Consider the following 27,921-nt stretch of genomic DNA (forward strand, 5'->3'; position numbering starts at 1 on the left):
CTGTAGAACACATGCAAAAAACTTGCATTTAATATTTTTGTGTAGAAAAACATATCATTTTTTATTGGGATTGATGCACATTATATTTAGCAAGACTCTCTCACAGAGAATATTCAATTGGTTTAACTGACTTGTATCTGTGAAGAAACAATGCAAACACTGCAGCATCCAGGTGCAAGCCTTTAAATACGTATTGTACACAACAGTCTGCGTTACTCAGTCAAGTAGAAATGCAGACAAAGCACGTTACTCAAATGGTTGCAAAATGGGACATTAGGCTTGTGGGGGAGAAGCAAACATTTTTTTTTAAAAAAGGTCCTTACTGGAGGACATACTTTTATCCAAACTCCTGCATTTGGAGATGGTAGTTACATACCGACAGCTTCTCCCAAAACATCATTAGCAGAATAGCATGTTTGTATAGAAAAAAGTGTTTGAAAGCAAGAAGCAACTACGAGCCTTGGCCTTCTGGGTCAGGGACTCCCTCTGGATCTTCATCATTGTAAATATTCTCAGCCTGTTGGAAAACAATCTTGTTTAAGCAGCACTAAAATCATGAAAGCAGAAATACAAAATGTCCCCAACTAATGAAACACATTGCTGCAAAAAACATCTACATTGTTCCAGTTTGCCACGAGACTTGAACTGTCAGAATGACAGGCCCAATGGCCAGTATCGCCAAGCCTTGCCCTAAGTAGCACCACATCCTCCACTATGTTGTCTATACTCCTGACGGCCTTCTGTTTTCAGTTACTTATTACTGCCACGATTCCCTTTACACCTTTATCGAGCATTTGATGTTCTTTGATATCCAGTATTACCTGGATTTGCCATCCTTCCCTTTCATCATGAAGGGAACATGCTGGCTCAGAAATGTCATGGTCTCACTTCTGAATGGCTCCCACTTGTCGGAATGACATTTATTTTAGCCCATGTCTGCCAGCTTCTGTAATGATATTGGAATAGGTCTTTCCCCAATTCAGGACTATCCTTATTCCTCTCCATTACTACATTGAAACTTAGATATCTATGAAATGCTTCACCTGCTTGTCCAGCATCATTTAGATGTGATTGACCCTAATTCCTATGATGCTGGTATGATTCCAGAACTTAACCTCACTGTACGAAATGACCTAGAAATATAGAAAATAGGTGCAGGAGAAGGCCATTCGAGCTAGCACCACCATTCAATATGATCATGGCTGATCATCCAAAATCCATTCCTGCTTTTTCCCCATTTCTATTGCTTAATTTACTGTGAAAAAAGCTTGTGCTTGACAGGCAAGAGATGCATGTATCAGATGTATTAGCAGTTTGTGTTTTTGGCAAACAGAACTCCCACGTATAATAATAATATTATTTGCTTTAACGTCAAGGAAAGCCTTCCCTTTGGAATGGGATCGTCATTTCAGTGAGAAACATGATCATTGGACACTAGTTTAGTTTATTGTCAAGTGTACTGAGGTACAGTGAAAAACTAATTCTGGGATCCAATCAAATGAACTGGATTTATGGATTTTATCAACACAAAACAAGAACCTGCTCATGGACCTTCGACAGGAACTGGGGGCCGAGTTATTCCCAGTCCAGAGTTGTGGAGAGTGGAGAGAGGGCGTTTTGGGAACAGCCATGGCCAGACTCGACAAGGATAAGGTGAAGGCTTCAGCAACAGGACGCAGTTCATGTTCCTGTCCAAGTGTCTTTTAAACATCTCCATTGCACACACCACGACACAACATCCTTTGTGTGAAGACATTTCCTGTCAAGTCTCTTTTAAATCTTTCACCTCCCACCTTAAAAATCTCTGCCGTCTATTTTTGGATACGCCTACTCCTAGAAAAAGACTATGATCATCCACCTTATCTCTGCTTGTAATTATTTTATAAACCTCCATAAGGTCATCCCTCAGTCTCCCACACTCCGGGGGAAAATGTCCCATAACAAGCCATGTAGTCCTGATAACATCCTCGTCAATCTTTTCTACACCCTTTCTAGCTTAACAACATCCCTCCTACAGCAGGGCTTCCAGAAAGGCACACTGAACCCCAAATGTGGTCCCACTAATGCCTTATACAGCTGTAGAACGACACTCCAACTCCTGTACTCAGCAAGAGTGCTACTTCATCACCTTGTGTCGCCACTTTCAGGGAACTGTACACCTGTACTCCTAGATATCTCTGCTCTACAACACTCTTCACTGCTCTACCATTTACTCATTTACTATGTAATCCTTGTCCTGTTTTGACTTACCAAAATGCATCGCCTCACACTTAACTTACATTTGCCATTCCTTGGCCCACTTCCCTTATTGATCCAGATCCTTTCCCCACTACAACACCAATTTATATGTGCGTGCATATACATGGTTAATAAATTTGTATGAATTTCTATAAATTTAGCATGCAAATTTACTAACCATGTATCCATTAAAAGTAGGATTAAAAAGGCAATGACAAAAAAGTGCTCATCCAAAAAGCAGATGGTGTAGAAGTTGCTGCCTGAAAAACTCATCATATTTAAAAACCCACATGAGCAGCTAAAGAGATACAGCCTGCTAGGTGACAGCCCAAGAATCAGTAAGTAGAACTGGGGTGAGGCTAATGGGTGATCAGTAACAAAATGCCCACATACTGCGCTCGTGACTTTTTAGATTCAGGTGTTTTTATTTTAGTTTTAGAGATACAGTCCAGAAACAAGTCCTTCGGCCCATCGAGTCCACACCAACCAGTGATCCCCACACACCAACACTATCCTACACATGCTAGGGACAATTTACATTTAAGCCACGCTAATTAACCTACAAACCTGAACGGCTTTGGAGTGTGGGAGGAAACCAAAGATCTCAGAGAAACCCCACGCGGTCACGGGAAGAACGTACACACTCTATACAGACAGCACCCGTAGTCGGGATCGAACCTGGGTCTCTGGCACAGTAAAGGCTGCAAGGCAGCAAGTCTACCTCTATGCCACAGTGCCGCCCAGACAAGAGAGAAAGTATTCTACATAAAGGAGAGAAGCATCAATACTCACCATCTGCCACACTTGCATAATGTTGTCTTCAGATACAGAGCAAATTACCCAAGGTTCATTTGGGTTCCAAGAAAAGTCTGAAATTTTAGCTGTGTGCCCACCATGAATGAACTAAAACACAAAGACAGATTATGTTTCATTTAATACATTGAGAAAAATCAGTATACAGTGCCCTCCATAATGTTTGGGACAAAGACCTGTCATTCCCATCTGGTTCACTTATCTTCATTGATGATACAACTGCTGATGGTAGTAACATAATGAATTCTGAAGTGTATAGACACATCCTATCTGCTCAAGTTCAAACAAATGCCTCAAAACCCATTGGCCAGCGGTTCATTCTACATCAAGACAATGATCCCAAACATACTGCTAAAGCAAAAAAAGGAGTTCTTCAAAGCTAGAAAATGGTCAATTCTTGAGTGGCCAATCACAAGATCTGAACCCAATTGTGCATGCCTTTTATATGCTGAAAAGAAAACTGAAGGGGAGGGGACTAACCCCCCAAAACAAGCATAAGCTAAATATGGCTGCAATACAGGCCTGGCAGAGCATCACCAATCAATCAATCAACCTTTATTGTCATCCTGCAAGCAACAGTTGTACAGTGCACCAGAGAAGACACCCAGCAACTGGTGATGTCTGAAGAAGGGTCTCGACCCAAAATGGTGCCTATTTCCTTCATCCAGAGATGCTGCCTCACCCGCTGAGTTTCTCCAGCATTTTTGTCTATCTATGTCCATGAATTGCAGACTTTAAGCTGTCATTGCATGCAAAGGATATGCAACAAAATACTAAACATGACTACTTTCATTTACATGACATTGCTGTGTCCCAAACATTATGGTGCCCTGAAATGGGGGGACTATGTATAAACACAGCTGTAATTTCTACATGGTGAAACCAAAATGTATAAAAAATACCCTTTAATAAAAGCTGACAATGTGCACTTTAACCACATGCGATTTCTTTCCTATTACAAATCTCAAATTGTGGAGTACAGAGGCAAATAAATAAATGATGGGTCTTTGTCCCAAACATTGTGTATAAAAACACAGATCAGTCTTTTAAGACAGATATTTTCTGCTCCTTGTTTATTTTGTTTTACCATTCCCTTACTTAGATGTTCGAGCAACATACCTGGGGGACTGTGAGAGATAGGCTGGTGCTGGCTTATCACAGACTGGCATTAGGGATAACTAACCCTAACCCTAATGCATGCCCCCTTCACCCAGTGACCTTTTCTAAAACAATAACGCTATGCCCAATAAAAGAAAGCAGTGCCTCTGCCCAAGTAAGTTTCAAGCTTTAAAATATTGTTACGTACAATCCAAGCGACTACTTGAATAGGTTGAGAACCAAAGACCTTCTCACCAGCTGGTGTAAATCCAATGAACAAACCATGTAAAATATTTCCATACAACGAAGAGAAACAGAGGACAGGTTTCCATTCAGTTCACATCTTTAATTTAACAAGGGATTTGCTCGCAGTTAGCTGCACATTGTGGAGAAGGTCCCATTGTGGTGAGTTGACAAACATCCTGGGTCTGCTTCATCCCTAGGAGGTTCTCGTCCTTGGTCACCAATTTCCTCACCTTCAGACAGGTTTAGGTGAGAGCACCCTCAGACATGGGAATAAAAAATACAAGGTAGGAATCTACCAGGACATCTAGGTACTGATCCTAGAAACAAGGAACTGTAGATACTGGTTTACAAAATAAAATACACAAAGTGCTGGAGTAACTCAGCAGGTCAGGCATTATCCTTGGAGAACATGGATGGATGACGTTTCGAGTTGGGACCTTTCTTCAGACTTATGTTTTGGGTCAGGACCCTTCGAGACATAGTCTGAGTTACTCCTGCACTTTGTGTCTTTTTTTCATGTAGTGATCATGTTGAAGCACCAACTCTTAGACACTTTGAAGAATAGGAACCTCAGTTCTGATGAGCTCCAGAATCAGACAGCCTGATTGCCCAGATTTTCACATAACAGAGGCACTTGTTACCAATTTAAACAACTGTTCCCGTTGCAGTCCACCACCCACATGGGTATAATTCTTGCAGGAGAATTAGAGATGGTTACAGAAAATCAAAAAGATTGTGCTGATAAATTTGAGACTGACCAACAGTTCTGGAGGACCATCTTCAGCATCTTCTGGTGACTGTTCCTCTCCAATTTTACTAAAAACAAAAATAAACAACACATTAATATTAATATTAACCGTACAAGGATACAAAACCTATAGTGTAGCAAAGAACTGCAGATGCTGGTTTGAAGGTAGACACAAAAGGCTGGAGTAACTCAGCTGGTCAGGCAGCATCTCTGGAGAGAAGGAATGGGTGGCGTTTTGGGTCGAGATCCTTCTTTAGACTGATGTCAGGGGAGGGGGCGGGACAAAGATAGAATGTAGTCAGAGACAATAAAGGCCCTGTCCCACTTACGTGCCCTTGGCACGCAAATTACGCGACCTCGTCGTCACATTGAGTCGCACGGGCATTGTGTGGCCGTGCGGGGCCGGTCCCACTGAGAAGCGCGGAGGGGTATGGAGTTGTGTGTGATATCGCGCGCCATTCCGAAATTTTGTAGCAAACGAAATCTTTGCGCGCCAACGGCCTGTCGCTGAACTGACGGCCAAAGTGGGACAGGCCCAAGACCCTGGCGCGACGCAACGTCTCACCTCCAACAGCAGCAGAAGCAGGCAAACGATCATCGAACTCAGCCTGGGGCTCACGGCCATTGCGCTGCGGATCCGCCCCCACTTCTACTCCCAGAGCGGGGCCAAGAAAATTGAAGGTAGACACAAAATGCTGGAGTAACTCAGCAGGACCGGCAGCATCTCTGGAGAGAAGGAATGGATGACGTTTCGGGCCAAGACCCTTCTTTCAGACTGAAGGGTCTCGACCCGAAACATCACCCATTGCTTCTCTCCAGAGAAGCTGCCAGTCCCGCTGAGTTACTCCTGCATTTTGTGTCCATCGTCAAATGATGTCACACGCTCCAGATGGCTGTGCGGAAGCATGAAGTCGCGCGGGACCTTCGCGCCTCAATTAGCGTGCCAAGGACACGCAAGTGGGACAGGGGCTTAAGACTAGCGGGAGAACTGGGTAGGGGGAGGGGATAGAGAGGGAAAGCAAGGGCTATCTGAAGTTGGAGAAGTCAATGTTCATATCGCTGGGGTGTCAACTACCCAAGCAAAATATGAAGTGCTGGTCCTCCAATTTGCGCTGGGCCTCACTCTGACTCTCAATGGAGGAGGCCCAGGATGGAAAGGTCAGGTTGGAAATGGAAGGGGGAGTTAAAGTGCTGAGCCACCGGGAGATCAGGCAGGTTAAGACGGACTGAGTGGAAGTGTTCAGTGAAACGATCGCAGAGCCAAAATGATTCGGTGTTCGTTTCACTGAACACCTCCGCTCAGTCCGTCTTAACCCACCTGATCTCCTGGTCACTCAGTCCGTCTTAACCCACCTGATCTCCTGGTCGCTCAGCGAGACCAAGCGCAGACTCGGTGATCGTTTCGAGTTGACGAGGGGTCCCACTCTCTATATTTAATCTTTTCCTCCTTATGTATTTATAACATCTCCTGGGATTATCCTTAATGCTATTTGCCAGAGCTCTCTCCTGGCCCCTTTTGCCCTTCTGATTTCTTTTTACTTTGCTCCTTAGTACCCCAAACTCCTCCAGCGATACACTTGACTCCAGCTGCCTATACTTGTCTCAAGTGTCCTTCTTATTCTTGACCAATGCCTCAATTTCTCTCGTCAGCCAAGCCTCCTTGCATTTGCCTGATTTGCCCTTCACTCTAACAGGGACATGCATATCCTGAGCTTTTGTCAGCACACTTTTAAAAACATCCCACTTGGCTGATGTTCATTTCCCCTCAGACAACCTGCTCCAATCAACTTGAGCGAGTCTTTCACTCACACCCTCAAAGTTTGCCTTTCCCCAAGTTAGCATTTTAACACGTGGGCCCTTAATCTTAAACCTAATCGAACAGTGGTCACTGGTCCAAAAAGGCTCCTCCACGAACACTTCATTCACTTGCCCTTCCAAATTTCCCAAGACTAGATCAAGTGTTGCTCTCTCACTTGTGGGACCCTCTACGTATTGCTGGAGAAAACTCTGCTTAACACCTTTGTGAAATTGCACCCCATCTAAACCTTTATATTGATTTTCCCAGTCAATATTGGGATAGTTAACTCATCCACACCACCCAAGATGTCTTCCTGAGTTAGCCTTTTTCTGCTTTGGCCCATATCTCTCTGTAAATTCACTATCCACACATCTGTCTAAATGCTTTTTTAAATATTGTATCTGCCTTGACAGTTTATTCTACATATTGGCCACCCTCTGTGAAAATCTGCCTCTTAGGCTCTTTTGAATCTTAAATCTAAGTCCATTAGTTTTACTCCTCAACCCAAAGAATGAATGACCACTCAATTTGTCTATATCTCTTTATTTTGTATAAGGTGTATGATCAACAAGGTCCCCCATCACTTCCCATGCTCCAGTCCCTTCCAGCTCAAGCCCTCTAGTCATGACTCGTCCATCTCACTGAATCGGCTCGCCAATCAACCACTCTTACAGACTGACCGCTTTTTTTTTCCACCAGTAGATGTAGAAATACAGAAAATACGGGCAGGAGTAGGCCATTCGAGCCAGCATCGCCATTCATTCAGCCATGGTCATCCAAAATCAGTAACCCGTTCCTGCTTTCTCCCCATATACTTTGATTCCATTAGACCTAAGAGCTATATCCAAGTGAAAACATCCAATGAAGTGGCCTCCACCACCTTCTGTAGAGTGCAAGAGTGTCATGAGACATAGCAATAGGTGTGGAAAGACATGCCTACGTAGACTGAGATACAAATTCACCACTTGCTCTATTAAAATATCATTACCTTATTGAAGGGAAATAGATCTGTCTTCACTTCCGGGAGAACAAAAAGCAAGCACTGTCCTCATCAGCATGACATTGTCAGCTGGAGTTATGCAAGGAACTTCCAGTTTCTCAAAACTAATATAAAAATCATTCAGTGGGATGAAGTTTGTGATTTGAACTGAGAACTGAGTTATAACTCAAGAGCAGCGTCACACAAAGAGAAATTCCTACCTCAAATCCCACACATTCAGTCTGCGATCTGTTCCACTTGATGCCAGGATAGTTTCATTGTGAGGAGACCACTGAACCTGATGGTATTAACAGAAATCACAGCATGGATAAATTCATTATTAAATTATCCAATTTTCCTAAAAGACCAGCGTTGTTTTAATTGGAGTTCAGGGAGGATATACAAATAAATCCATGATTTTACAAATGCAAGTAATGCTTGTTCCTAATAACTTCATTTCAGCCCATATCCCTCACTACATGTACACAGTGCAAAGTTGCCTTTGAACGCCACAACATGGCAAGATTAGAACGTGCCATATTAGTCACATTAAATGCTGGCTTGAAGGGACGTATGGCCCACATTTTATACCTATTGTCTATTCAGGATGTAAATGACCATGAACACCTGAGAGGCCAAACTTTAAAGGGACTTCTGCCTGAAGCTATAGTTGCCAGTAATCTTTTACTTCAGAGATACAGCGTAGAAACAGGCCCTTCGGCCCACCGAGTCTGTGCCAACCAGCGATCCCCGTACACCAGCATTAAACTACACACCAGGGACAATTTACAATTTTTTACCAAAGCCAACTAACCTACAATCCTGTAAGTCTTTGGAGTGTGGGAGGAAACTGGAGCACCCGGAGAAATCCCACGCGGTCACAGGGAGAATGTAAAAACTCCGTACAGACAGCACCCATCATCAGGATCGAAGCTGGGTCTCTGGTGCTGTAAAGCAGCAACTCACCGCTGCACTGCCCGAACCCCACCACATTGACGACATGTGTTCTTGGGTAATATATTTTACTATATAGGGTGTGCAAGGTAAAGGTAACAGCAACAGCTTTACCTGGAAAATCTCGTCCTTGTGAGATTCAAAGGAATGCAGTTTCAGTTTCAGATTTCTTAAATCCCACAATGCAACAGTCTGCAAAACAAGGCAATACATTTTAGATTACCATAAACCACAATATAGGCCAAAATTAAATAAAGGATATTTGTGAACAGAAATAATAAAATGACCCAAAGTAGTGCTTCAAGCTTTTCATAAAAAGTGTAACTAATAGATAAAGTTTGTTTTGAAGTAGTAGCAGGGGGTCACCTGGCAAGATGCCACAATAATGTTGCCATCAGAAGCGAAGGCATGGAATTAAAATGACATGAAACAAATGGATGTAAAAGGTCACTTTTCAAACATGAAAATCCATGTGGGCACTATCCAGAATTACTGCATTTATGAATAACTTGCACAAGCGATCCACAACTCTTCAAGTTTATATATTACTGTTGACATGGGAAAAGATAAATGAGTAAAACAATATGTTTTTTTATATAGCAGTCATATATACAAATCACCTGCTCCTTCATTTGCTAATTTAAGAAATCTGGTTGATATGGATCAGAGGACGTGGTAGAGGCCGGATTACTTGAAACATTTAAGACATTTGGACTAGATACATGGATTGGGACTGTTTAGGGGATATGGGCTAACTGCAGGCAAATGGAACTAGCTTAGGAAGACACCTTGATCGGTATGTAAAGTTAGGCTGAAGAGCCGTGTTGTACTATGAACATAATGGTGTTCATTTACTCCTTCAAAATGACACCACCTTTCTTCATAAATCACATTTTACCAAAACTTGTGTACAAACCCCGATTACTCACTTTCCCCATTACTGTTGGGGAATGATGAACAATTTGATGCACTTTTATTTACCCATCAAATAGAAAGGAAATCTGCATTTGGTAAATTCATTGATGCATAAGCAATTCACCATCTAAACAAATTTGAGAGTTATTAGTACAGAAAATATAAAATGTTTCATCTCGCTATCCTGTGGACTTTAAGTACTAAATAAAGCCAGTACGACCTTTAAAATCCCACCTTATCAGCAGAACCAGTTGCCAAGATGAATTCACTATAAGGATTGAAGGAGAGACAATTTACTTCTGCGGTGTGTGCATCAACTGAATGACTTGGTTTGGATGTGTTGTTAGATCTGGTATCCCAACTGGAGACAAACAAAAAATTGAAAGCCAAGTCAAATTTTATAATTTCTCCCAAATAGCAGAGCATGAAACTATAAATGTCCATTTATCTACAGGGCTAGCAACTTGGAACATGATACACAGAAAAGATCCCAAGCCCTTCGCTGAAGACAAAATTAAGCACGGGTTTTTAAAATGTTCATTAACTGCAGCACTATCAGATTTCTGTCAATTATTTTAGGTGAGCAATTAATGCTGCTGGCACAAACTTTATGGGCAAATACTTACCTCACTAAAACGTTTCAAATGTAAACAGAATTTTGGTTTTGACAGAGACAGGTGAATTCATAATGGGAGACAAAGAAATGGCAGAACAGTTAAACAAGTACTTTGGTTCTGTCTTCACAGAGGAAGATACAAACAATCTCCCAGAAATCTAGTGGGGACCGAGGATCTAGTAGAAGGGAAGAACTGAAGGGAATCCACATTAATCAGGAAATGGTGTAAGGTAAATCTTTGGGACTGAAGGCAAATAAATCCCCAGGGCCTGATGGTCTGCATCCCAGAGTACTCAAGGAGGTGGCCCTACAAATTGTGGATGCATTGGTGATCAGTTCCTGTGGACTGGAGGCAAGCCAATGTAACCCCACTTTTTAAGAAAGGAGGCAGAGAAAATGGAGAATTATAAACCCAGTTAGCCATATATCCGTAGTGGGGAAGATGCTCGAGTCGATTGTTAAAGATGTTACAACTGCACGTCTGGAAAGCAGTGAGATGATCGGTCAAAGTCAACATGGATTTATGAAAGGGAAATCATGCTTGACTAATCTTCTGGAATTTAAGAACAGTTTAAGAATAAGGGGTAGGCCATTTAGGACTGAGATGAAGAAAAAACTTTTTCTCCCAAAGAGTTGTGAATCTGTGGAATTGTCTGCCACAGAAGGCAGTGGAGGCCAATTCACTGGATGTTTTCAAGAGGGAGATAGATTTAGCTCTTAGGGCTAAAGGAATCAAGGAATATAGGGAAAAAGCAGGAACCGGGTACAGATTTTAGATGATCAGCCATCGAAAGGCTTTCTCCTGCACCTATTTTTCTATGTTTCTAAAAGCTGACAAAACAAAACTGGTTGATTGGCAATGACCTCAAAGAACAAATGCACGCTCAAATATTGGTAAATAATGAACTGCATTTCACTCTAGTCAGCCACTGTAATTTTAGTTGCCCTTCTGCTGGGTCTCACTAAATAGTATCCTACACAATCATTTCAGTTACAAGATAACCTATTGGTTTATTCATTCAAGGACAATGTTAGATTTGGTTATTCCCCAACTTTGTTTTTCATTTTCTGTCAACTTGTAGGAAATACCAATTGACTAGAGTGTAGCCAACAGTTTACAAAACGACAATTTCAAGACAGTCTTGAGAAAAGAAACAGAGCAATGGATTCAAGTGTGTGATTCAAATTGGGCCAGGGGCATTATCAAAAATGTCCTCTTTTCCTTATTCAGAGAGGCAAACAGTGCATCAAATGTGGCTCAGAATAAATTATAGCGAGAGATATAGAAGATACAAATAATTATATTTTAATTATTAGATTAACCTTTACTGTACAATACATCAAAATGCCTCAATGTTAATGAATAATCAAGCTATTTTCTAAGCTTAAGGCATACAAATCCACCAGACCCGATGGCCTTCAGCTGGCGACTCTTCACATATGTTACCCGAGGAATTCCAGCATTTACTATTTTATTTCAGATTTTCAGCATTGCAGTACTTTGCCTTCTTTTAATGTGCACTATAGCTACTGTAATTTATTTAAAATTGTCAATCAACAAGAAATAAAACAGTTGCACCATTAATATTTTTAATCTGACAATTTTATTTTAAATGACTCGTAAAAGTTGATGAACTTACATCATTAGTTTTTGATCATCTGCCACAGAACCAAACAGAGACTCATGTAGCAAGTGCCATGACACATCTTCTACCACTGCAGTGTGACCAGTGAAGATGGTTTTTGCATCAACTATTTTTCCTTCCTTAGGCACAGCACTGATGTCCCATAAACAGATGGTCTAAAGATAATTAAAAAAACAGCAACGTTAAACCTACAACATGATAAACAATACGTACAACATTGATAACCAATACATCTACTTCGGTCAGAAGGGTCCCCACTCGAAATGTCATCTATCCATGTTCTCCATAGATGCCGACTGACCAGCTGAGTTACTCCAATTTTTTGTGTCCTTTTTTATAAACCAACATCTGCAGTTCCTTTTGTCTAGATCTACTTCTTCAGACAGTTGAGATGATTTGGCATGCAACAGAAAAATCTATTGAAGCGTACAGCGGAGAGCACACTAACTGGTTGCATCACGGCCTGATTAGGAAATTTAAACACTCACGGAGAATATGGTACTTGGCACTGACTTCCCCACCGTTGAAGGCAGTCCCTCAAGAAGGCAGCTAACCTCAAAGCCCCACGATATTCTGCCCAGGATCTCTTCTCACTGATACAATTGGGAAGAAGGTACAGGAGCCCTTGACCTCCATATTCAAGAACTGCTTCTTATCAACTATTAGGCTCTTGAACCATTCTGCATAATTTTAACCATAATCCAATCTCGGCACCGAACCATAATGTACTTTGCACTACCATGTCTGCTCCATATAATTTGATCTTTGACTTTAAGCTGGTCAAGTTTACTTTGAATAACTGATAATTTATTGTAATGTTACTGTTGCAGTTAATGTGCCTGTAAGGTTGAACCAAGTAAGAATGTGATTGTTCCAGTCATATGACAAATAAACAGACTCTTGATTTAGTGACAACAATGATTTACGCTCTACATGTTGCATACAAACTTATATTCTTCAATCTCATTAAAGAAACAGAACACTAAATGATAAATGGCATTAAAATAAGCAGCTGACTCATGCCAGAGTCAGCTGCTTATTTTCACCCAGAGGGTTGTCAGTCTGTGGTAGTCTCTGCCTCAGAAGGCAATGGAAGCCAATTCTCTGGATGCTTTCAAGAGAGAGTTAGATAGGGGTCTTAAAGATAGTGGAGTCAAGGGATATGGGGAGACAGCAGGAATGGGGTTGTGGATGATCATCCATGATCATAGTGAATGACGGTGCTAGCTCGAAGGGCCAAATGGCCTACTCCTGCACCTATTGTTCATTGCACTGTGCAGATATTCAAGAATCAATTCTTTTCGCAGCAAACTATAATAGTCACATTTAAGAACCAAAATTAAGATGCATGGTCAGTAAATAACATGTTAATATATTTGTGGCTCCTCACATTAAATACTTCTGTAATTGCCGAATTGTGTAATAAAAGAGCAACATTATTTAGGTAGGAATTATTAGCTAACAAGAATTAAGTCATTGAATTATATGGAATATACAACACAAACAATTATTGAAGCATATTTATATCATTAGTATGAAGCACCCTGTAGTAGTAGCAGTTGAAATTGAAAGATACAGAATGGAAACACCGAATCCTGCCAACACTTTCACACTAGTTATCCCATCTTTGCATCCACTCCCTACAAACAAGAGATTAATTTACAGCGAGCAACAAACCCACACATCGTTGGGATGTGGGAGGAAGCCAGAGCACCCAGAGGAAACCCACAGTCACAGGGAGAACGGGCAAACTGTACTGACAGCATCCAAGGTCAGGATCGAACCCAGGACTCTGACGCTATGAGGCAGTGGCTCTACCAGCTGCTGCACTGTGCCACCCCATTACTAACAGCTATTCAAAGTAATATTATAAATTGATTACACCTTTTGCTCTCCATAAATCACCAAAGTGACAACGTAATACTTACATGATCATCTGAAGCACTAAGTAAATGGCCACTAAGATTCGGATTCCAAGAGAGCCCGTAGCCTTCCTTCTGATGTCCTCGCAACCGAAGATCTGGGTTGCATTCACCAGAGGGATCTATGTGGTAATAAAGCACAAATATTCTCCTAATAAACAAATCAAACACTAATCAAAGCATACAATTCTAATGTACGAGTCCATAACTTATGTAAGAAGGAACTGCAAATGCTGGTTTAAACTGAAGATGGACACAAAAAGCTGGAGTCACTCAGAGGGACAGGCAGCAACTCTGGAGGGAAGGGTCTCGTCCCGAAACGACACTCATTCCTTCTCTTCAGAGATGCTGCCTGTCCAGCTGAGTGACTCCAGCCTTTTGTGTACATCTTCGGTTTAAACCAGCATTTGTAGTTCCTTCTTACATAAGTTATGGACTTGGTACACTCGTTACTCAAGCTTTGTATCTATCTTAGCTTTTAACTTATTGAAATAAAGTTTATTTACAAGCGCAAATATCTTCGTGTTCTAATATCTGTAAATGTTAAAATTGTGCTAACTTTACGGAGAACAGCAAAGATGGATTGCTTCAGAGTTCTAATAAATAAAAGAAACAAAATATTATGAGCAAGGCCCGCCTTTACTGCCTGTCAAAAGGTGGCAGCCATAAAACACCTTGAACCACTGCAGCTCTTCTAGTTATTCTTATGCTGTTGTTGGGGAGATGGTTGCATGATTTAGACCTGGCGACAATGAAATACAAGCAATATATTTTCGAGTCAGGATGGTGTACAACTTGGGGAGCAACCAGCAAGTAGTAATGTGCTCATGTATCTGCTGCTCATGTCCCCCTTGTTCCATGAAGCAATGTCACAAGATCCACAATACATTCTGTCAATGGTGCATACTGCAATTATTGGGTTTAGTTGGGGTAGGCAATGAAATTTTAGGTTGGTGGTTGAAGGGTCCGTGAAGTGCGCTAATTTGAGCTTCGAGTGCTGTTGCAGCTGCACATATCCCGTTCATTGAAAACCATTGTGTCACACCCCGAGTGGTGCTATGATGATGGTGGCCACGAGTCACTCGCTGATGGATACCCAACCTTTCAAATATTATCGTTACACAGTATTTATCCTTTGATCCAATTGATTCATGACCATCGGCACAACCGCACCAGAATGTTAATGGCGGGGAACCAGGCAAAGGCAATGCCAGTTAAATTCACGTTTTGGTGATAGTCACTGCTGACCAAGTTCATGGCACAGATGATATTTGCCAATAATCAGCCCATGCTAGGTGTGACAGCATACAAGCATGGACTACTTCATATGTGGTGGAGTTGAGAATTGAATTGAACATTGTGTTCCCAGTCAGCATCCTTGTGTCTAATCTGAAGCTGTGGTAGGTTCATCTTTGATCACTACTGTGAGCAACTCATGTCCTGGGGCCAAAATGACTGACCTCGGATATCAAGCAGTTTCCTTTGTGCAAAGTCCGACACTGATCACAGGAACATTTCCCCATGCGCTCATTTTACTAGGAGAGTTTGAGTCAAGACTGTGCTGAGGTCTGGAGTTGAATGGTCCTTGAGAAATACTCAAACCATAACAGACAGGTTTGTCCTCCCAGAGGAACAATTGCAATGAACAACTCTGGTATATGGACTTTAGCGCACAAATAATTGTTGGTTAGCATGCAACAAAAGCTTTTTACTGTACCTCAATACACATGACAAGAAACAACTAACTTTTGTGTACGATTCTGAGAGTATGATCGTGTGACGCTATGGATTGATCAATTTGTAGTGCAGCTATCCAATTTAAATATAATTTCCAGAGGCAAACCTTTAAGATAAAGTGGGCTGGGAATTACTTTACCATGGTCAAATTCCATGTGAGAGTCTGCTTGGTTATATTCTTTCTCCTTTTGAAAACTGCAGCAATGATATAACGAAGTGGCTTGTTATGCTACTTTGGACATCATTCAGGCATCCATCGTATATTCTTGCTGGTCATATGATGGCCAGCAAAAATGGCTAATGAATTCCCCTCAGGGATACATGTCAACCAGATGAAATTAACAGCAATCTATATTCATTGTGTTCAGCAATCAGGAAGTTGAAGAGAAATATTACATATTCTGTTGTGCTGCTGCAAGTAAGAATTATTTTCTTCTATCTGGGTAATATGACAATAAAACACAGTCGACGCTTGAAGATACAACTGTGTTTAAAAGGCGTTTGGAAAGATACCTGGATAGGAAAAGCTTAGAGGGACGGGCCTAATGCAGGCAAATTGGATTACTGTCAAAATGGATATATGGCTGAAAGGGCCAGTTTCCGGATCTCTGGATCGTTATTCCAATTGCCTGGATTACCAGTTTGGAAACTAAATCACTACATCATGTCTGTACCCATTGCCAGGTTGTCATGGGCTATGGAGAAAAGGCAGGAGGATGCAGTTGAGAGACTAGGATAAATCAGGCTTGATTGGATGGCAGTGTAGACTCATGGGCAGAATGGCCTGATTCTGCTCTGATGACATGAACTGATGATCAAATATGATAAGGAAAACTGTACACAGAATTACTGTATAATGAGAGTCTACATCTTTAGACTCAGCCTGAAGTGCATATCAGGGTGAAATGACGCACGGCTGAAAGGCCATAAACATTTGACATCTAACTTGTTTCAACAGTGCCCTGTATTTTTTCTGATATTAGCGAAATGGAACACTTTCTACTAGTTATTAGAAACATAGAAAATAGGTGCAGGAGTAGGCCATTCGGCCCTTCGAGCCTGCACCGCCATTCAATATGATCATGGCTGATCATCCAACTCAGTATCCTGTACCTATCTTCTCTCCATACCCTCTGATCCCTTTAGCCACAAGGGCCACATCTAACTCCCTCTTAAATATAGCCAATGAACTGGCCTCAACCTTCTGTGGCAGAGAATTCCACAGATTCACCACTCTGTGTGAATGTGTCCAGTGAATTTGTCCAGTTTTTACTGGACAAATCAAAAAAGAGTTTCATAAAAACTGACAATGTTAAAGGCATCATAGCCCCAAAGGTTATACTGTTTACCTGGTTTGGAAGGATGTTTCGTATAGTCAAAGACCAACACATCACTGGAGGGAGTCTTTGTGGCAATGATACAAGGGTTCTGAGGCATGTAGCGAGCACGATTTACTTCCCCTTCATGATTTATTTTTATTTCGATTTCGATTTTTCCACTAACAGAACCAAATCCACCAAATTCTGCAAAAGAAACAGGTTAAACAGAAAAGACTTGCATTGTCAGTATATTAAACCCAACAGATAGTAACTTAAAGATCTCTTTAAATTAATAATGATGTTATCTTAAGCATCAGTTGATATCCCATAGTTTCAAGTGCCTTTTCACTGCATGTTGGCAAATATTAGGCGAAGACAAGATTAGACTAAGTTGACCTTGCCATTCCTCGACTTACATTTGAACTTGGCAGCAGTGGAATGCCAACACTCACAACCTGACCAAACGCACCAATGGAAAAGTTGCAGTCAACCCTTTTAATTGGGTTCTTATGACTGAACACATATAATACATGGACTTTGGCTACATTTGTTAGTTGAATAGTTGTGCAAAGGAACTAAATTGGTGGGAAACCTCTTCATCTTATTCTGTTAAGAGCATAATTGCAGGTTTTTCGATGTCACAACTCCAAACTCGATAAACACTGTCAGGACTATTTATACACACCAGAAATGACACACTTTGAAAAAGGAAAACAAAAATCATACCTCCCTTCTCACTATCATAATGTGAAGCATCAAACTGAGCATCATCGTTTGGTAGTTGAACACTGGCAATGACTAAATGGTTTTGTTCATCAGATGTATGGGTTCCCAGGACCAACCTGTGAACACTGTAGTCCTTCCCCTCAGGTCTGTAGATCAGTAAATTTTACATGACAGATTATCCAGCAAATTTGAGTCTTTTTAAATACAGAAAACTGTCCCATAAAATAAAAATTCACATGTACCCATACCACCCCTACTTTCAACCAGTTTTGCTAGCTTCAAAGTGACTTGGGCAGCTGTAAAATAGTTATAAACACACAACCCTCATCAACTTCCATAGATTCTATCACTTATCTACATACAAAGGATTTACAGCAGTCAATTAACCTACCGGCTTGCATGTTTTTGATATATCGGAGGAATCATCCCTCCGGGGATGATAATAAGTTTTATCGTATCTTATTAAGGAGAATGACATGGGGTCAGGAATAGAACCCAGTAAAAATAAAGAACTGCAGATAATGGAAATCTGAAGAAAAAAAATAATCCAGATGATCCTGGAAAAACTTAGCAGGTCAGACTACATCTGTAGGAAGGGAAACAGCTAAAGTTACAGGTCAAGGACCACTCATCAGAAGTGGGAAAGGGTCAAAGGAAGCTTGTTAACCTGCAGGTAGTGTGGGGCAGGAAGCGCAGGGTAGAACTAGTGAGATCATGGAGATGACTGGTCTCACACTCACTTGACCTTATATACAATTCTTTGGTCCATGTTTAGACCAAAGGCATGTAAGATTGGCACCAGGAAGTCCTGGTAAAAGCCAAAAAGACTGAGTGTAAGAATCAGGAAGTGATATTACATACAGCTTTACAAATCTTGTTGCCCATATTTGGAGTATGGTGTGCAATTCTGGTTGCCGCATTAGAGGAAGGATGTGGAGGTTTTGGAGAGGGTACAGAAGAGGTTTACCAGGGTGCTGCATGAATTAGAGGGTCAGGCTGTAATGAGCGATTGGACAAACTTGGATTTTTTTCACTGGAGTGTTTGAGAGTGGACATTATGAGAAGTATATTTAGGTAGACGGTCCGAATTTTATTCCACCCAGGCAGTGCATAGCTTTAAGGTGTGAGGGAAAAGATTTAAAGGGGTTATGCAAAGAAAGTTTTCTTCTTTAGCACAGAGCAGTAGCTGCTGTCAGGGATGCGGGTGGAAGCAGATACAATAGTGGAGTTTAAGAGGATTTTTGACAGGCACATGAATATGCAGGGAATGGAGGGATATGGATCATGTTCAGACTGAAGGGATTAGTGTAATTTGACACCGTATCTGGCAGTGACATTGTTCTATGTTCATCTGTCTATTACCGGGCTTTTGAAAGGTTTTTATCATTTCCCTCAAGTTCTCCAATTCATTTGCCGAACTGCTTATTGGGAACAAATTACTGGTGAGAGTACACATTCTACAAGCAACTGCAGATGCTGGACAAAATGTTGGAGTAACTCAGCGGGTCAAGCAGTACCCCTGGAGAGCATGGATAGGTGACATTTTGGGATGGGGCCCATCTAAAGAAGGACCCCGACCTGAAATATCACATCCATTTTGCCTGATCTGTTGAGTTACTCCAGCATACCTACCACATCCTTCCAGAAAGTGGAATCTAAAGATACATAGTGCACATGTTTATTTAATAAACAATGTTTAATACCAAATGACAGTTATTCCTCTTAAGCCACATCCATACCTGGAAACATCAGGTAGCCACTGTGCAGTCAGACTTGGCCATTCCAGAGCATGAGTCATAACCAGGTCATATAAGAAGGGAGTATTTTTCTTCCAGATCTTGTACTCTTCATTAATGACACGTTCTTCCACAGCATCATCAAAAGCTGCTGTAAATGCACAAATAGTCATTAACAGCAAACAAAATTTGAACACACAAACAATATCACTTATGTTGCTGCTATTCTACCACTGGACCACAATTTATTTCATACCAAATAGAAATTGTTTTACTTATAATAAAAGTAGTCACTGAAATTTACATTTTCGTCTCTTGGCTACATTATATAACTTGCATTAGACACATTAGAAAACTGCACATCTCCATTTGCCCATTAAACAGCAGCGTTTCCTCTAAATAATTTAGGATACCACGAGGGACACAGGCACAAGCAAGTGGAACTAGCTAAAGTGAAAGGGTTGCAACTTGGTCAGTATGAACACGTTGGGCCAAAAGGTCTGTTTCCATGCTGTATAAGTCTGTGATTCTTTGAGTTTTGATGTTGGCCAAAGCAACAGTGAAAGGATAGAAAATAGTCAGCTAAATGAATAACATTTAAATGTTAAAAAAATAAACTGGCCTACTGTTCATCGATATCTAAACATGGTGGTGAGGCAGATGCCTGGAGCAGATCATCCAGTCAATACCTTGACTAAGAATTAACTGCATATAAAAACTGGGAGCAAAAGTGTTTAATTTCTTTGCTTCCATTTTTTTTTAAATATAGAGTTAATTTGGATTTGGAAACCTCCCTCAAAACGGCATTTGCAAAACAAATGTTTCCAATCCACTGCACCAAGATGGACATTTGCAGAAAAGAGCCACAATTTATTCGGAAATATGCACGCCCAGAAATTTGACGTTTTTGACCCTCTCCACCATTGTCCCAGGATTGTGGGTCCTCATCCTTCCTCTAACAAAGTCCACAATCAGTTCCTTGGTTTTACTGATGTTGAGAGTCAGGTTTGTTGGTCAATCGGTCGATCTCATTTCTATCCTCTGACACGTCACTATCTGTAATTCGTCCAACAACAGTTGTGTCGTCGGCAAACTTGAAGATGGAGTTCACACTATGTCTGGCTACACAGTAATGGGTATAGAGTGAGTAAAGCAGGGAGCTGAGCACACAGCCTTGAGGTGCTCCCATTCTGATTGTTGCTGAGGATGAAGCTAGTCAATGATAGCCAACCAAAAAAAGCCCCCTTTATTGCCACTCTTTGCCTTCTGCCATCCAGCCAACCTGATATCCATGCTAATATCTGCCCTTTGATACCGTGGGCTCTCATCTTCCTTAGCAACCTTCCGTGTCGTGCCTTATCAAGGGCTTTTTGAAAATCTAGGAAAACAACATCTACTGACTCCTTTGTCTGTCCTGCTATTGCCAGCCAAGACCCCTTCACAAAACCATGCTGACTTTGACCTATTTTATCATGAACTTCTAAGTACTCTGTAACCTCATCCTTTGTTAAGGACTCAATAATTTTACAAACCACCGAAGTTAGACTAACCAGCCTATAGTTTCCACTATTCTGCTTTGCTCGGTTGTGCCGCAGGGTCATATTTGCAATTTTCAAATCATCTGGAATCTCATGACTCTAGTGATTCTTGAAACATCACTGCCAATCTGCCCAACCGAGTCCTTCACTGTCCAATGTGCTGACAGAACAGGAGCATCTGGGAAATCCAAGGGTGGAGGAGTCTGCTTCATGACCAATAACAACTGGTGTAACCCTGGAAATATCAAGATGCTTTCCCATTCCTGCTCGCCGGACCTGGAGCACCTGACAATCTCATGCCGCCCATTCTACCTTCCCCGGGAGTTCGGCTCAGTGATCGTCACAGCTGTCTACATTCCACCGCAGGCGGACACCGACATGGCACTATCGGCCCTACACGATGTGCTATGTCGACATCAAAACAAGTACCCGGATGCGGCTATGGTGGTGGCTGGAGATTTTAATAAATCAAATCTCAAGAAGGTCATGCCGAACTTCTATCAACACATCACGTGTGCCACCAGGAGGGAGAGAACTTTGGACCACTGCTACACACCATTCAGGAAAGGCTACAAGGAAACTACGCTGCCATTTTCCTGTTGCCGGAGTATAAACAGAGGATAGTTCGGGAAGCGGTAGAGACGAGGGACGTAAAGCGATGGTCCGGCCAGTCAGAGGCCATGCTGCAAGATGCACTGAGTGATGTCGACTGGAATATGTTCGAAGTAAGTTCCAGTGACGTCAGTGAGTTCGCGGAAGCAGTCACGGACTTCATCGCAACAGTAACCAACAACATCGTCCCCATGGCAAGGGTAAGCACCTTTCCGAACCAAAAACCCTGGGTAGACAGGTCTGTTCGTGTGGCCCTGAATGCTCGCACCGCTGCCTACAACTCGGGCCTGGCATCAGGAAACATGGACGTCTACCAGGCAGAGTCCTACCGACTGCGAAGGGCGGTGAAGGACGCAAAGAGAATGGTACAGAGACAAGATGGAGTTACAGATGGAGCAGCAGGACACCAGAAGCCTGTGGCAGGGGCTACGGATTGTAACCAACTACTGGAGCAACCCTCCCTCATCCGCAAGTGCCGGCATCTCCCTAGCTGATGACCTGAACTTCTTTTACGCTCGTTTCGAGAGGGGCAACACCACTCCAGGTCTGCCGACTATCGACAATACCGCCAGCGGGCTGGCTACTGAAGCTGAAGGGAGGAATGTGCACACATTCTCGCTGTCCGAGCACGACGTGAGGAGGGCTCTGACACGGGTGAACACGAGAAAAGCTGCAGGCCTCGATGGCATCTCGGAACCAGTACTCAAGTCCTGTGCTACGCAGCTAGCTCCAGTGCTCACTACATTATTCAACCTCTCCCTGGACAAGTCCGTGGTCCCTGCCTGCTTCAAAAAATCCATCATTGTACTGGTACCAAAAAATGCCCTTGTTTGTAGATAGGTGCTCTCTTACATTACTAGGTTGTAAAGCACCACTTCTCCACACAAAGGGAGTAGAAATCTAGAACCTTTGGGGAATAGACGAGATTGTAAAATTGGTTAGGCAAGGGTAGATTTAAATTATAAAGTCAGATGAATTCAAGATACACCAGCAATTATCCAATCCAGTAGCAGAAAAGTATAGCCTCCAAGCTCCAAGTTTTTAAAGAACAAAAAGTCATGGTTACTATCACCAAAGTGAACTCCAATGGACACTCCCTCCACCTGACCAGCTGCATTCCCCAAAATAAAGATCCAGTTATGTTCCTTCCCTCATTCATCTATTTACATATCAGGCTTCTGAACAGTCCTTCCTACACTAGGGTACTGGCAGATTCATTTCTACCCCATTGCTGACATTGGACTTTGGCTATGGAACGGAACTGATGCTCAACAATTCTGAGAACTATATTCTGCTCTCTGTATCTTCACATCTATTGTGAGTTTGACTATTGTAATTATGTAAAGTTTTACCTGATCTGTTTGGATGGCATACAAAACAAAGCCTTGGCACACGTGACAATAACACTAAACTTAAAGGTAGTTCTGCTATGAAGCTCGTTTTCATATCACCAATTGGATTTAACACGACTAATGAAATACTATTTGCAAGCCTAATTGTTTATAATACAACAGACAATAGGTGCAGGAGTAGGCCATTCGGTCCTTTGAGCCAGCACCACCATTCAATATGATCATTGGCTGAATACAATTCCAATCTAGAACTATATATCGAGACGTTACTTTTGAAATTGACAACTGGGGTAGAAAGTATAAAGGGAAAACATTTTTTCCTTGCAAACTCCCTGCTGCAATCAATGTAATTATTCCTCAAGATATAGGCGGCTAGTTTTACCACAGGTAGCTACTGAAATTGACAAGCACTTGCTTCCATTGTCACTTGTACAATGATACTCTATTACACAAAGCAACATACAGCCTTTAGCATTTAGCTGGCAGTATCATAAACAAAAAAAAAAAACTTGGTTCACTCGTCAGATACTTTCCCCAGCAACCACAAGAGAAACAACACCTGCCCTTACACCTTCTCCCTCAACTCCATCCAGGGACCCCATCAGTCCTTCCAGGCAAGACAGATTCATATGCACCTTCTCTAACCTCATCTACTGCATCCGGTATCCCAATGCAGGCTCCTGTACATTGACGAGTCCAAGCGCAGACTTGGCACAGCTTCACTGAACACTTGGTCTGCCAAGTGCGACTGGATCTCCCAGTTGCTGCCCATGTCATTCCCACTCTGATATTTCTGCCTGGGCCTCCTCTATTGCCAGAGGCCAAACACAAATTGTAGGAACAGCACCTCATATTTAGCTTACAACCCAGCAGAATGAACATTGAATTCTGTTACATTATTTAACTTCTATATACACTCCCCTCCCCATTGCACTATAACAAAAATAAATAAATAAATAGAATAGAATATACTAAAAAGACCCGTGGATAAAATAAGTGTTATTATGAGACTAAAGCTTTCTAGCCCATAACCTCCTGTTCCCCATTGACACAATAGTTATAATGCAACATTCTATAATGCTAGGTTCCTTAGGAATGCAACTATCGCGCTATAGCACTGCTATCTGTACTGCATTAAAAAAGCTCTCCTGCACATGATTTTAAAATTCTGCCCCCGCTGAGTCTTTAACGCTAGATTGTTAATTAATTGTTTCCCTGGATTGTTAGTTTTATTGAAGGCCTTGTTGATAAATTGACCAAATTGTCAGCTAACTTGGATAGACTTGGAATCTCCATATATACAAATCATTTTTAAGATAAAAAGGACATTTGCCAACATTTTTACAATTGAAAATTTCTGAAGAGAACATATTTAAAACCCTACCAACCCATCTCTTTCTCAATTTAACAAATCAAATCAGAGAGGGCCATACAACAAATTTACAAACCACTTAGATTTATGGGGATAGATATAAAAAGCTGGAGTAACTCTGCAGGACAGGCAGCATCTCTGGAGAGAAGGAATGGGTGACGTTTCAGGTCTAGACCCTTCTTCTGAAGAACCAGAAAAGTTACCCATTCCTTCTCTCCAGAGATGCTCCAGTCCCGCTGAGTTACTCCAGCTTTTTGTGTCTATCTTTGGTTTAAACCAGCATCGCTGTTCCTTTTTACTAATTTTAAGGGGAGATGCACATCATAGTATAATATATACAATATAAACCAGTGGTTCCCAACCTTTTTTTGGCCATGCCCCACCTAATCACCTCTAAAATCCTGATGCCCCCCCATGTGGTGAAATATAATTCTTATCATTTAAAAAGTGAACTCCGTTTCAGCTGAAGAAGCTTAAAAGGCCAATACCTTGTTGTAATAACTACACAATAAAGACCCTTTTTACCCCCAAAAAATTATTTACTCAAAATAACATCTGAAACATAAACTACATATGTTTACCTGATGGAAAATCCTAAAAAATAAAAATTGAAAATTTGGACCCAGACCTCAGTCGCGCTCAATTGCCCCCCTTAAAAATCAAATTGCCCCCCTGTGGGGCGTACGCCCCACGTTAGGAACCACTGATATAAACCATTTAAAGTACATTTTACAATGCTTAAATCAAGTAATCAATGTCATGAGGTGAATTATAGATGTGTATCGGGGCTTTGACTGGAATGGGGCTAGTGTGGACATTTCACATTATAGCTACTACAAGGCCACAATTTAATGGAGTCTCCCATGCACTTCTCTAATTCATCTCCTGACAGTCTGTTATTGTGTATAATATATACAAGGTACTTTTTTTTCCTCGTTTCCATTCATGACAAATGGCTGGCGTCGTGTCGAGATGAGTGGACTGCACTGGTGAGGCGGCCGTCAGTAATGATGAACAGTGGGTGTGTGACGTCACAGGTGTAACATCATAATGGGCATCTGATGCTAGAGGTGCAAAATTAAAGGAAAATAATCTGAACATCCTGGCAATAGTACATGCAGTTTATAGGGATACAAATTTACAAATTTGCTCTGCAATGGATTCTCATATCCCCTTAAAATAGAGTGTTGCTGAGCCAGAACCCAAAATGCCATTGCCATTCAGTCCATTATTCATGCTCAGGTTTTCATTTCTTTGGAGGAAGTAAGTTGCGGAAATGTGGAGGAAACCAGGGATTATATCTCAGTTAAAGAAACGAGAATGGTTGAAATGGTATTCCTTTCCACATTCCTCAAGGCACCTGCTGATAGCTTAAATAGAGGAGCACTAATAGCAGCAACATGTCACTCTTCCAACTGAGGAAGAAGACAAATAAAAGTGGGGAGACAGAAGTTCACTTTGAGTGGGGAGACAGAGCCTACTCACATTTTCATATTTTAGTTAATCACAATAAGAAGTGAAATGAAAATAAAGGTGATAGTTACCTGCATTGAAATCTTGGGACGCAACTTTAATTACAAAAAGGCAAGTTCTACTTTAATAAACAGACTAATACAAGTTTTGACAGTGAATATATTTTCAACTACCCACTAATTAGCCAGACTCTGGTGCAAGAAAAAAATGACTAATAATGGTCTAAAAGGACACAAGAGCCAATGAGTGCCCATTTCCCAATTTTGTCTCAAACAAAATCCAAACCAACAGTATGAGCATCATATTACTCTATGAGTACTAAGCAACTATCTCTTAAACAATGAGATGGTCCCAGCCTCTACTACCTTCTCTGGCAGCTTGTTCCATACATCCACTACATTTGCTGAACAATTGCATGATAGAACAACTGGAATGTAACCATTCCCCCAATACAAACCAAAACTGTTCCAGAGATGGGGCAGTTGAAGTTCCAACCTAGTTCCACACAACCTGACCCATGCTCTCCCCCTACATCCTCCGTGTACACTCCACCCAACATAATGTCCCAATCCTCACTTTGCCCTACTCCCACTACATACACCAACTTCTCCAAACCTACCCCACTATTCCTTATACTCGCCCCTTCACCAAACTGTTATTCCTGCACCCATCCATCCTCACCTTCCCCATACTTCACTTCACCCAACATGGTCCCAATACCATACTCCCACACCAATATCCTCCACCATATCCCTAACTGCACACCTCCACCCTACATTCCTACCTTCTACCTCCTTATCCTATCCTCAACTTTTCACTTCCTACCTTACCCACGTTCACCCCAATGCACCCACATACTGCCTGATGCCTTGCAGAAACAGCATCCCCATTAGACAGTCAATAGCAACCTTCTTCAAATCTCCACCAATGAATGCCACAGAACACCCACCTACCCTAACCACCCAATAGCATCCCTATGCTCAAACACACTGCTCAAGAACCATCACCACAGTATACCTCAACACACCAATCTCAACCCAATCTCTCCCCCAGCTCCACTGATCAGCAGTCCAGTTCCCAGCCATATCCCACCTTGCTCTTTCCCCAGCCCATCCTACCCTGGCCCTTCCCCAGTCCAGCCCCAGCGTTAACCCACCGTCTCCATACCTCTACTCAACACCCCAGTGCCAATCTTCCTAACCCCACTTTCTGCAGCCCCACTCCATCCTGCGACCGCACTGCTTCCACCACTCTCCCTCCAAGTCCTGCCCCCTCTCCTTCCTCCCAATTCTACCCTACCCCTCCACCCACCCCCTTCCCACTCACATCTCTCCAGCTGTTCATGTCCCCCTCCACTACCCCCGCCCCCTCCACTTCACTCCTCGCCCCCCCCCCCCCCCTCCTCCTCGCTATCCCCCCTCCTCCCCTACCCCCCGCCCCCCTCCTCCTCACTACCCCCCCCCCTCCCCCCCCCCCCCCCCCCCCTCCCCCCCCCCCCCCCCCCCCACCCCCCCCCCCCCCCTCCCCCCCCCCCCCCCCCCCTCACACTATCCCTCCCCCTCCTCCCCTCCTCCCTATCCCGCCCCCCCCTTCCTCCTCACTATCCCGCCCCCCTCCCCCCCACCCCCTCCTCCCTCACTATCCCGCTATCCCCCTCTATTCTTCCCCGCCACCAGGGACCCTCCGCGCCACCACCGCCTGAGCTGGGCCCACCCGCGCTGCTTCCTCAAGGACCAGGCCCGGCCGGTTCCCGCCCCCGGCGCCGCTGCCCACTGAGCCGGAGCTTCGCTCCGCTGACGGTGCCGGGTAGTGCGGGAACCCCGGCGGGTGGAGCGGGGCCACGGGCCGGACAGTGCGGGTGGAGCAGAGCCGAGCCGAGCCAGGCGGGGCCGATTACCTTCTTTATCCGCCATGCCTGCCGCCTTTGTGTCGGCGCCAGCTGCGCGTGCGCGGTCCTTTCGCGCGCCAACTGAACGTCAGGGCCTTGGGTGGCGGTGCGGCCAATCAGGGGGCGGCGCCCTGACCACCTGCCGGGGGCTGAAGCCGTGAAGCAGTGAAGCCGGCCTGGGCGGCGCCATGTTGA

At 42.7% G+C, this 27,921-nt stretch overlaps 1 protein-coding gene across 2 annotated transcripts; it reads right to left on the reverse strand.

Annotated features, from left to right (window-relative positions):
• Nucleotides 1-27,873, reverse strand: LOC129709964 (histone-binding protein RBBP4). Of its 2 annotated transcripts, none has more exons than XM_055656682.1 (13): nucleotides 27,736-27,873; nucleotides 25,289-25,429; nucleotides 19,495-19,639; nucleotides 17,756-17,901; nucleotides 17,060-17,233; nucleotides 13,980-14,095; nucleotides 12,046-12,206; nucleotides 10,024-10,150; nucleotides 8,989-9,066; nucleotides 8,142-8,218; nucleotides 5,154-5,211; nucleotides 3,031-3,141; nucleotides 1-517 (listed from the first exon to the last, which is right to left on the reverse strand). In XM_055656682.1, exons 1-13 carry the CDS (start codon nucleotides 27,749-27,751, stop codon nucleotides 452-454), a joined length of 1,416 nt encoding a protein of 471 aa, XP_055512657.1. In that variant the 5' UTR covers nucleotides 27,752-27,873; the 3' UTR covers nucleotides 1-451. The 2 variants fall into 2 exon arrangements, with proteins under 2 accessions (XP_055512657.1, XP_055512656.1); XM_055656681.1 differs by having other exon boundaries at nucleotides 19,495-19,642.
• Nucleotides 27,874-27,921: the final 48 nt, after the last annotated feature.

Source organism: Leucoraja erinacea, chromosome 26, assembly GCF_028641065.1.
Source record: "Leucoraja erinacea ecotype New England chromosome 26, Leri_hhj_1, whole genome shotgun sequence".
In the NCBI taxonomy this organism is placed as follows: Eukaryota; Metazoa; Chordata; class Chondrichthyes; order Rajiformes; family Rajidae; genus Leucoraja; species Leucoraja erinaceus.